General features: G+C 34.0%; 1 protein-coding gene across 1 annotated transcript; it reads left to right on the plus strand.

Annotated features, from left to right (window-relative positions):
- Positions 1-1,500: 1,500 nt before the first annotated feature.
- Positions 1,501-4,777, plus strand: LOC135847430 (uncharacterized). Its single transcript, XM_065366948.1, has 2 exons — positions 1,501-1,782; positions 2,462-4,777. Exon 2 carries the CDS (start codon positions 2,499-2,501, stop codon positions 4,359-4,361), a length of 1,863 nt encoding a protein of 620 aa, XP_065223020.1. The 5' UTR covers positions 1,501-1,782; positions 2,462-2,498; the 3' UTR covers positions 4,362-4,777.
- Positions 4,778-10,646: the final 5,869 nt, after the last annotated feature.

The following is a 10,646-nucleotide window of genomic DNA, read 5'->3' on the forward strand; positions in this document are numbered from 1 at the left end:
AAAAAAAGTTGTACTCTAGCTTTTCCAAGAATTGTCCAGAAGTATTATTCATTTCAAAAACGGTCCAAAAGTCTTGGGTTTTTGCCAAAAATTATTAAAAAATCTGTTTACTTTTTGTCAAAAAATTGCCCAAAATGAAGTCTCGTTTTTTTTTCTGTTTAATTACCTCGTAGTTGCCAAAAATGACCAAGAAGTGTTTTTTTTTTTTTTTTTTTCTAACCAACAAATGTAAAACAGTCTCACTTTTCGACAAAATGGCGAAAAAAGCAGTAGGTACCTAATTTTTTTGCCAAAAATCTTTGCTTGTAATAAACTTGCATAAAATCGTTATTTTTTTTCAAATCTCACTTTTTTCCAAAAATTATCGTTAAGTTTCGCTTTTTGACAGTAATTGCAAAAAAGTAGGTAGATATATTTCGTTATTTTTCAAAGTCTTCGTTCTGAATCTAAAAAACCAAATGATTCAGAAAGTAAAATGACTAAAAAATGGTGATTTTTTTTTCGCAAAAAAATTTCAATTCCAAGAATTTTCACTTTTTTCCAAAAAAAATTGCTCGAAAACTCTTTCTCTCTCTAAAATTATTAAAGTCTTACCTTTTCGTAAAAAGTGCATTTTTTTGCCCAAAATCGCAAGAATTTTCATCGAGCTTCCAAAAACTGCTAAAATTTTTTGCTGTTTTACTAAAAAATTTTGAATTATAATCTCATTTTTTTTAAATTATAGGAGTTCTTAGTTCTGTTTTTTTATTAATTTTTTTCTACAAAGATCAAAAATGTTTTGCTCACGTGTTTGCTTTTTTTTTTGGCTACTTCTTCAAGCTGCTTTGGTTTTTAAAATTACTTTTTCGTTGGAGGGAGGGGGGTGGGGGGAGGTAAGCACGAAAAAATGAAAAAAATGACGTGCAAGTCCTTAACATTTATTACAGGGATCAATTTTTCACTTTTTTTTTTGTAAAATGGAAAATTTTGTATTGGAACCTGGAATTTTAATAACGATTGATTAATGAATAGTAGAGGAGAACGTACAAATATGGACCCCCTCTAGCTTTTTGTCTTTGAAAGGTAGAAAAAATTATCAATTTTTTTTTCGAATATGCCATTCGAAAGGCCAAAGACTCTAGTATATTGTGTAATTTTTTAATTTTTGTTTTGTTGAAAACTTACGAGAAATTTGAAATTTTTAAAAGTTACATAAAGTGGTGCAAATATGGACCACCTCAAAAAATGTCCAAAAATTGCAGAAAATTGTACAAAAATTTATTTAAAGATGTTTTTCGATGCTTTGGACTTGTCTTCCTCGTTAATAACACCTTTCTCGACATTCTAAAAAAATATTGAATCAAAATTAGTTTTAAAAAGTTCAGGGGTCCATATTATTATACCCATGCTATTTTTGATCGTTTTTTTTTTTGTTGTTGTTGATAATTTGACAACCTAATTTACCTGTGAATTGGAAAAACATTCTGTTGATAACTAGAATGTACTACGTATAGAGGAGAAGGTACACTAGACCCTGACCCTGGTACTAAATATGGATCTCTCTTCGTTTAGAGAAAACTACTAGCGCTGAGGTCACGATCAGTACTAAAAATTGTTCTAGTAGTACAGTATCGACGATCCAGTTACTTATTTCGGATCCATGCAAGCTTCGGTGTCTCTTATAAGCATCATTTTGTTTTTTTCTTCAGTATGTTTATTTCTTCCCGTTGGAAAATTTTACGAGTGTTTCATTTCAGTAATTCATCAAGTTTAAATAACGTTTGGAAAAAAATTATTAGCGAAGTAAGTAGCTTACAATGTGTACTTTCAGAATATACTTTTATACTTGACTTTACTTCAACTTATTTTCATAATTTTTTTCATTTTTCATAAACTGAGCCGATGTTTTGTATGGGTACAAATATGGACCACTAAATTTTTTTTACCTGATTTTGATTCGATATTTTTTAAAATGTCGAGAAAAGTGTTATTAACAAAGAAAACGAGTCCAAAGTGTCAAAAATGGGACCATGATTTCTTCATTTTTCGTAAACATAGCCAATTTTTTGCATAGGTTTAATTAAATATGGATTCTAAAATTTGTTGTCATCTAATTTTCATTCAATGGTTTTTAGAATACCGAGAAAGGTGATATTAACGAAGAAGACGAGTCTAAAGCATCGAAAAACATCTGTAAATAAATTATTTGTACATTTTTTTGCAATTCTTGGACATTTTTTGAGGTGGTCCATATTTGCATCACTTTATGTAACTTTTAAAAATTTCAAATTTCTCGTGAGTTTTCAACAAAAAAAATTTTTAAAAATTAAACAATATACTAGAGTCTTTGGCCTTTCGAATGGTATATTTGAAAAAAAAATTGATAAGTTTTTCTACGCTTTAAAGCCAAAAAGCTAGAGGGGGTCCATAATTTGTACTTTCTCCTTTACTATTCATTAATCGATCGTTATTAAAATTCCAGGTTCCAATTTTGGTTGGTCATTGTCGAGAATTTGGAAATGGCTGAAAAGACTTCTAACGTGCATGATGTATTTCATCCGAGTCCAGTATCGCTGAAAGAACTAGCAGCGATTGCCGTCAGCCTCGAAGTATGGCGCCGTGAAATGAACGAATGTCGTCAGAAGGATGGTACAATGTCCAGGTTTTTTCCAGCTGCTGAACGTATCTCGTTGAAATCTCGACTGCCAGATTTACCTTCTGTGATTTTAAAGATGATCAAAAAATATCTCACAGTGTTTGAAAAATCAATGAGACATTGGCTCGACGACCATCATAAAAGAGTTAATTTCTGCTACAGACAGCAGAACACCGTTTTGAGATACTTCGATGACTTTGTATGCGATTACTTCGGAGAGATTGATTATGTGAGGACAGCCAAACGTATGATAAGTTGCGATCAATTTTCTGCAGATGAAAAGTTCCTCATCGCTTGCGCGTATTTTTTCGTAGACGATATCAGACGACTTTGGCGATTGGGATCGCGTCATGAAGGAGGCATCAATGTGAGAAAACTTCGGAATTTAGGGTCTACAAGACGTAGGGATACGTATTTGGATTGTTTTGATTTTCACAGATGCCCGCAATTCTATTACTGGATTTGCCGTCTCACAAAGCAATTACGTAAGATTCCAATCCAGGAGAACAATACCATCAACGATGAAATGTTCGATCAACATATTCCTCGTATCGGACCTTCGATGACGTATTTTTGGGATCGTATACCGATTGAAAATCGAATGAGAAAAGCCATTAGCGTTGCAAATAGTTGCCCAGAATCTGCGGTTAGGTTCATTTTACCAAAACTGGATGATCAACAGCTCAGTCAATTTGTAGACGAAGCAGGCGATAAGTTGATGCATAATTTATGGGAAAACGTCGGTGATTACGGTGAAAATCTTCTTCTAGCAACTTGGTCGTGCATCGGAAATATGATGAATGAAAGCAATTTTACAAATCTCGTGGTGAAAATGTTGAAAACTGATTACGACTACGAGTATGATAATAATGACGACGTACGCATCTATAGTAATTATTTGTTTCGTGAGATATGGGACAATGCCCGGCCAGATTTAAAACAATCAGTGATAAGAAATATTTCACCGGAAATGATGGAACGTGTGGGTTTTAGAATTTTTGCATGTTCAATTGACTTGGACATAGAGTACCTATCGATTATTGCGGAGTGTACGCCTTCGGAAGATAGAATCGCATTCTTGCGGGACTGGTACGATATTTTAATAATGGCCAATCCTTTCGAAGGTTTGCAACGATTTATGAAATTGTGCTTTGAAAACGAAGATGAACTTATTCAATTCAAGCAAAACGTCATGATGGAGGATGATCTTGTTTTAGACTACTGTGTTTCGCTTTTGCGGCGTTTTAGTTTTGAAAAGTTAAACAAATTCGTGATTTTTTGCTATCCCGATTTGCAAGCAGCGAGAATTTTTAAACGACGATTACTGCGGTTTGCTTTTCCTGTCGAAAATGTCGAAAATTACGACTTACCAAATATCGTTGGTAAACCTAAAGAATTCAATCAGTTCATCGATGAAGCTTATAACGACGTTAATTTATCCACCGACTTCAAAAATCAATTCATGTCATTCAATCAACTACAGTTATGCCGGCTTGCCTGCTCCGAACGTATTTCTTTAGAAGGGCTTATCGAGTTTATTGACACATTTATTCCAACGGATCAAGTATTGCGGTTCAAGATGAATATTGTTGACGTTCTGAGAGAAGATTATAAGAGAAATTCTGATTCGTATTCAACGCGCTGGTCATCTCGTAGTGTTTATGAAGTTATGGAAGCCCTTCTTCCGTTACTCGATACTGATAAAAGGAAGCTCCGGAAGAAATAAGCTGGAAGTTTTAAATTTACTCTGAAAAAACGGTGATATGTTACCTTATTTGAATTTGTAATGTACAGTAATAAATTAAGATAAATCTTCAGAAATACTGCGGTAATTTTTTTTTTTGAAAATCGCTTCCTTTTTTCAATAACCTACTCGCATTGAAATCGAACAATCGTCAAATTAATATTAATTTTTTTTTGTTATGATTCGGTCGTTTCAGAGTTTTTCTTCAATTTTATATTGTTTTTTTTTTTTTTGATTGCGATGTTTGTGCTCTGACAGATTTTTCAATGCTACGGGCTTTACAGTTTTTTTCAAACTTTTATAGTGTTTACAATTTGTTTTGATTGTTCTCAGTAATTTATTTGATATTTATTTCATTGTATGAACATAGAACTTCCAATAATATTATTTGTTTCATCTCTTGGTTTGTTTATTATATCGAAAAGGTATCCACCAAGATCTAATAGCTGTGAATGTTTGGTAGAGTTTTTTGTGGCAGTATTCTAATCTCAACTTGTTTTCCAAGAAATTTGAAAATGTTATATATTAAGTATTTGTATTATCTACGAATCTTTCAAAAATCGACTCATGTCGTCTTCTTCGGTTACCAGGCGGGTCATTCCACGTCGATCAGACCAAGAAGTGTTAGGTGAGTTCGGCGATTTTTTTGAAAATTTTCCTGTGGAAAGACTTTCGGAAGGGATGACCAATGGCGCAAATCGTAGCCCTCCAGCCCATTTTTAACGGCAGCCAGGGGGGTGTCAAAGTTTTCAGTGAACCTAAAATATCATCCATTTCTGCAGTGGATAACTCGATAACCGTGATACCTACCAAAATGAAACTTTTTCCCATAGTTAGTGGTTTTGAAAAGCTTTTTGGTGATATCATAAAAATCAGTGTTGCCACTTTTTTCGTACAAAAAATTGGCTCAAAAAGTTTCAAAACGTAGTTTTCATATCGTTCAGACTCTCAAAAATTCTGAAAAAAATATATTATGGACAACTGTTCATGCTGAACAACATATTGAAAAGTTGGGCTGGTAATTTGTTACAAAGTCTGTAGCAAATGTTTTTTATAAATTGAATAAATAACGCACGAACCATTTAAAACTTTAATTATAAAACGCCATTACAAAATACATCGAGAGAGCGAGATCGGTAGAACGGACGATAGAAAAGAATAAACTTACAACTACGGCGAATGTGAAAGTACAACATGTGAACGTCAGTGTTGCCACCAAACGCCACGCAAATAGATCGTCTCAGCTACGAAAGAACGCTAAAATTACCAGATACAAAATTGATTTACAACACTCCCCTTACAATTTTGTTCTGATGAACGAACGATAAAAACTACGCAAAATATATTAAAAATACAACGATACAACGAATGGTCGATAAAATAAATAGATACGCACGTCAGCTCGATAAATACGCACGTCAGCTCGATTACAAATTAAAAACACACGTCAGCTCGCTTATAAATTAACAACGCACGTCAGCTCGATACAACGAAAACAAATTGAAAACGCACGTCAGCTCGATACAACGAATACAACAGATGAACGCTCGATAAAAGGAACACAAAAGGTCGAAACTACGATTAGAAAGACACATAAAATGCACTTAACTTCGATTACATACAATTAATGATAAAAAATCACAGGTACGAGACAATAAATATCTTAAAAATAACATCACAATAAACAATAAAACTACTCAGCGGATAGGGACGATTCAGCACGCTTTGTAGAAACTTAGAAGAGTTGGTTTCCCTTTTTCAGCCTCCTTTTCGGCACTCTTACACTTCGCTTCTTCATGACCATACTTGCCACATTTATTGCATTTAGGCCGATCTTCTCCATACTTCGTACAATACTTCGCTAAATGACCGCTCCCCTGAAACCTGTAGCATATCGGACCTTTCACAGGTGGAACGGTAGCTGCTACCATCGCTGCTCGCATCGGACCGGAACTAGGCTCAGCTTCAGCTATCTTCGATTCAGCTACCACTTTCTCAGCCTTCGGCACGATCTTTTCTTCCAGAATAATACTCTCGATTTCTTCAACGTACACTGCACCGGACTGTAAAGCAGCTCGAATTGTAGAATGCGCTTCTAAACAATTCTCAGCTAGACCATTTTTCAGATAATGAATATGCTCGGATTTGGAGATGTTTCCATCTTGAGCTCTCAGCAGATGCACGAGGGTTGATACTTCGTTGACATAATCTTCCATCGTTTCAAACTGACCTTCATGGACCTTTGACAGCCGAGTACGTAAACCAACGGAGACGCTAATGTTTTTAGGAGCGTATCTTGCACGTAATTTCTCCATCACTTCGAACGGATAGGTGCATGACAACACCATGCCCAAAATACGATTATCCAACATACCAATGATGGCTTCCATCGCCTTATTTTTCACACCATCGGATAGTTTTGAGGGATCATCTTCGGTGAGCGCGGTGATACAATTTAAACTTCGTAGGCGCGTTTTTACTGGGAATTCCCATTCCAAGAAATCTTTCCCATTGAAAACGTGTTGGGCCGGAACTTGAGTTTGAACACTCATCTTTTATGCTCGATTCGGAAACAACGAAAAGAACGAACCAGAGGTCACCAGATTGTCACTGGGCCCATAACCTGTAGCGAATGTTTTTTATAAATTGAATAAATAACGCACGAACCATTTAAAACTTTAATTAATAAAACGCCATTACAAAAATACATCGAGAGAGCGAGAACGGTAGAACGGACGATAGAATAGAATAAACTTACAACTACGGCGAATGCGAAAGTACAACATGTGAACGTCAGTGTTGCCACCAAACACCACGCAAAAAGATCGTCTCAGCTACGAAAGAACGCTAAAATTACCAGATACAAAATTGATTTACAACAAAGTCGATTTAAAAAAATTTAAGTTTGCGAAAAAACGCGATTTTTTGATTTAAAACATGAAAAAAAGTTTTGATTGGTAAAGTTGACCCATTTGACTCCTATATTTACGTATCTGTTGAAAAATTTGAAAAAACACCTTCACTCAGTGAAATTAACTCATCACAAAAAATCAAAATTCGAAAAAATCAAAAAATAATCAAATAATAATTTTTTTGCTGTAAGTGTGATTTTTATCAACTTTTTGATGAAATACGTCAGAAAGAGGTCAAAATAAGACAACTGAACAAATTAAATTTTTTGTGATATTTGGAATTGAAAATTGAATTTTTTCGAATTTTGTTTTTTTTTGTGATGAGTTAATTTCGCCGAGTGAAGGGGTTTTTCAACTATGTATTCAACAGATACGTAAATATAGGGGTCAAATGGGTCAACTTTACCAATCAAAACTATCGTTTTCTCAGGTCGAGTTGCTTTGAAAACTCTCGTCGAATCTATCGATACCCTTGATTCGACGAAAAAAAATCTAATACTTACACAGGTCAAAATGAACTTGATTGATTCGTTGAAAGTGTATTTGACTAGACCTGCGTTCAGCTCGATTCTATTGTGGTGCTTGGGAATGGGAAATCACGAGGAAGTTGAAGAATTCAAACTCGACTGCTCTTATTTCAGAGTGTTCAGAATGTAGAGAGATGACCTTTAAAAATCAAGCCCTGGAAGAACCTTGATCACTTGAACAGGACAGAAGAAATACTAATAACTCGTCTACGAATAGGTCACTCTAAAATCACACACAACCACCTCTACAAAAAAAAATGTCTAACCCCCCCCCCCCTGCCCGAGAACGAACCTACATCCATCCAACATTTACTTTTCATCGGTCCTAAATTACAGCGAACAATACTACATATCTCTCCAAGTATACCTAAATTCAATGACTATCCCAGACAACCCTTCAGAAATCCAAAAATTCATAACCCTACTAAAAAATACCAACCTTATAAGTCAAATTCAAACCCCTTTCTTCACGGGTGTAATAATCCTGCAGTTATAAACACCAAAAAAAAAAGTCTTGAGAATTTGTGATTTTTCTTGGAAAAAGTTTAGTTATGTTCACTAATCTCAATTCTATTTTCGTTGAGTTTTTAATAATTGTATTTCAAATAAATCAGTGTTGAATTAAAAATACCTGCTCAAATTTCTGAAATCGAGTTTTTTTTGCGACTCGAAAAATTTTCGGGATATTTTAGAGCAGAAGACTCAGATTAGGGATTTTTCTCAAATTGAATCCCACTCATCTTGGCCCCGCTCGTTCAATTTGGTTGATGCTTCGAGGGTCTAAATCTGAAAACTTGAAAAAACAGTTAATTTTTCAAATTTTCAATTGTGAATAGATTTTGAAAAAATACCGTGTAATTGTTCAAATAAATCTTTAACAAGCATAAATCGCTTTTACACGTGGTAAATTTTTTTTTGACATTTTTTTATACTGGGCGTGTACATATAATTACGCCCAGTTTCGAGGGGTTAGTTAGATTTGGTTCGAAAGATTGATTTCTTTGATGTATTTAAGAATGTTTTCCATCTGTTTAATGTTGGCAGGAATTGTAGGGTCAAGGTCTGAAATGTTAAAGGATTGGCGTTTTTTGGAGGGGGGGGGGGTGGTAATAGAATAGAAGGTGTTGTGAGATTTTATCAGTAGTCTGAAGTTCATAAATAATTTAATGGATCTTATGAACAAGTTGATGTTCTGAAAATTTGTTTTGGATTGATAAAAGAGCAGAGAGCGAGTGTGATTAAATTAGGAATTTTTTGTTAGGGCTTTTGGAGGTAGAGATCTTTTGTAGGCAGTGGAGCATGGCAGCAAGTTCTAGATTGAAAATTGAAGAATATTTATGAGCTGTGAAGTTGGTAACTCTACCATCAATAGAAAAAGCATAGCCTGCATATTCAAACTCATTTTTAGAACCATCTGTGAAGCATAAAATGAATTCATGACATTCCACTATGATCTCAGTATATTTTTCTTTGATGAAACCAGATGGATACTCATTTTTTTAATATTGGGATAAGGATAGATTGAATTCTGGTAAAATTAATTCGCAGGGAGGAAATTTATTGTATTCGGAAGTGAGGTCTAATAGGGTTAAAAAGTACTTTTTTTTTCTTGGCTATATAGTCTAAAGTGGTAACACTACATTCCAGTTGAAGACCGCGGCACGTTTACATTTTCAAAACAGGACTTTCTTATTCGATGCTATATTTCCACTAATTTCACATTAAATAGAACTAAATTTACCTGTGGTGAGTTGTTTTGCATTCTTGCTATCATGTAAATGAAATATTTGTTAAAACTATGAAATAAAGTGAAATAATCGCCGAAGTTCTTGAGTGATAAGAAAAGTCCTGTTTTGAGATGTAAACACCTAAGAGCACAGAAGTGTTACCACTTTTGGAATGTAGTGTTACCATTTTAGACCATATAGCCAAGAAAAAAAAAGTACTTTTTAACCCTATAGGTTTACATGGTAATTTCTTAAAGAATAATTTTGAAGAATACAGGAGTGATTATCAGAATGGTTTGAAATATTTAGAAGTTGTTTTTTGATTAAAGTTCTGACAGGGTTTGTTAGATTTGTTGTTGCTGATGAAATGAATTTATTAGTAATATAGAAATTCCTGAAGTTTGGTGGGGGTTCACTAGCTTCACAGTAGATGCTGTCTATAGGAGATGATGGTAATGCTCCAATACATAGGCATAAGGCAGCATTTTGTATTACTTTGAGGATTGATAGGTTTTTATCTGATGCACTGATATAAGCTGGATAGTCAATAATCTATTTTGCTTCTAATTAGAGATCTATATTGATTCGGGCAGTTTTTATGAGCAGTGATGGCAAAACGTTTTCATTTCAGTTCAAGTTTTTAGTTTTTAGTTACAGTTTTATTTTTTTCAGTTCAAGTTTTCAGTTTTTAGTTTCAGTTTTATTTTTTTCAGTTCAAGTTTTCAGTTTTAAGTTTCAGTTTTACTTTTTTCAGTTCAAGTTTTTAGTTTCAGTTTTCAGTTTTGCTTTTTTCAGTTCAAGTTTTTATTTCAGTTTTCTATTTCAGTTTCAGTTTTCAAAATTTTTCTTGAAGTTCAAAAGGAAATGAAAAAAAATTCATTTTCTTTCATGAATTTTTTCATACATTAATCTAATTTGCTACTTGGCAACAAAAACTTCAAATTTCAAATTCAAAACTTATGAATAAATATGCAGGGCTGTGCAGAGAAAATCCGGGCCTGAGGGCGCCGAAGAAAAGACGAGTTATGCTATACTTAGGAGGAAGATCGCATCGTCCTTTTGCCGACAAAAAATTGTTATTTTGCCACAATAATCAAAATT

This window comes from Planococcus citri, chromosome 5 (genome assembly GCF_950023065.1).
Source record: "Planococcus citri chromosome 5, ihPlaCitr1.1, whole genome shotgun sequence".
Lineage (NCBI taxonomy): Eukaryota > Metazoa > Arthropoda > Insecta > Hemiptera > Pseudococcidae > Planococcus > Planococcus citri.